Below are 1,480 nucleotides of genomic sequence, written 5' to 3'. Positions count from 1 at the left end.
GGACAACAGGTTAGCTTGTTTGTTGCGCTAGCACTGAGCTAATACATATAAGGCAATATAGCATGAGGGCTAGAGCGAAGGCTAACAGGCTAATCTGAGGTTGTTCTTCCATGAAGCAGCTCTGTGCCTTCAGGGTGGATATAGCTCGCTAGCAGCCTCGCACCGAGGACCTATCCACGTCATCATTTACCCAGAATGCTTTGTGTGCAAATAAAATGGCTCCGTCTGTGTTAAAATTTATTTTTAACTTTTAGTTTAAAAAGTATAAAAACTAAACAGCCTACAGTATTTTTTACAGTTTTTTACCTCTTTATTTTAGAGGTAAAATATATGTTTATCAAATAAAGTCTACTGTTAAAACTAATCATGGATCCCTTTAAAAAAAAAGCAAAAACTTTTTGTTCAGATCAACTTAAAGTTAGACAGAAATTTTAGGAATACAGCAACAACTGATAACGTAAACCACTCTGCACCATCACTGTTTTCCCCTGGTCAAGTAAAAATGGAAAGTCCTCGTGTTAGCCTGTGTGGATAAATGGTTCTGCAGTCAGACAACAATATTCTTATCTGAAATGCTTGTTTTGTTCAATGTTTACATTTTTGCCTCAGGAGGTGTAGAGAAATATAAATCATGTCATGCTGATTGCTTTGCTTAATTAAAACATTAAAAAACAAACAACACTGATCATTTTTTCACACAACCTCTACTTAAAAGATCTGAAGTATCCCTTTAAAGCTTTAGCCAACACAAATACAAAAGTTGTAGTTTTAGTTTTTTTTTTTTTTTTTTTCAATTTTAGCAAAATGCCATCAACAAAGTAAAGAAGAACTCCAGCAGGAGATACGTAAATCTCAGCTATTCCAACTGTAGCTGCTTGTTTAAATATCAGACACAAAACCTGAAAGGGGTCTTTTGGTCCTGTGTTCAGGCCCAGCTTCAAACGGACTAACTGGTTCGGACCTGTCGGCAGAGAGTGCAGACTAGTGATGGAGAAAGTGGGCGTGATCGACCTCACACCTTTTGGCAAGTTCACTGTGAAGGGGAAGGACTCCATCAAGCTGCTGGATCGCTTGTTTGCTAACACCATGCCAAAGGTAGCCTAAACTTACAGACCGAGTTAAAGAAATGCTAAAAAATACAATAATGCAGTGCAACATTGCAATTAGGAGTTTTAATACACATTAATACACAATAGTTGTTACATCCTGAAATTAAAGACATGAAATAAATTGGTGAAAATTTTCATTATTTTTATGTTTTGGACATAAGAAAAGACCAAACTGAACCAACAGCCTCTCTCATGGGTTTGTTAAAAAAGCAACACTGAGATATAAAGCCCTATAAGTTCTTACTATATTTCTGGTAAATTATCAGAAAACCAAATCTAAACTAGAACTGCAAAGCAGTTATGACCGGGGTCCAAGCCCTTTTATGCATGTCAGCCTTTGTCATGTTGTTAGTAGCATATTGTTGATCTTT

General features: G+C 36.4%; 1 protein-coding gene across 1 annotated transcript in view; it reads left to right on the top strand.

Annotated features, from left to right (window-relative positions):
* dmgdh (dimethylglycine dehydrogenase) overlaps positions 1–1,480 on the top strand; it is a gene marked incomplete at its 3' end in the record, with an annotated part of 47,996 nt that overhangs the window by 43,204 nt on the left and 3,312 nt on the right. Inside the window, 1 exon segment of the mRNA XM_014004686.1 lies at positions 930–1,095. Coding sequence (XP_013860140.1) covers positions 930–1,095 — 166 coding nt within the window.

The sequence above is a fragment of the Austrofundulus limnaeus genome, unplaced genomic scaffold (genome assembly GCF_001266775.1).
Source record: "Austrofundulus limnaeus strain Quisiro unplaced genomic scaffold, Austrofundulus_limnaeus-1.0 Scaffold26, whole genome shotgun sequence".
Lineage (NCBI taxonomy): Eukaryota > Metazoa > Chordata > Actinopteri > Cyprinodontiformes > Rivulidae > Austrofundulus > Austrofundulus limnaeus.
The sequence above is the reverse complement of the archived record's forward strand: the minus strand, read 5'-3'. Positions and strand labels throughout refer to the sequence as shown.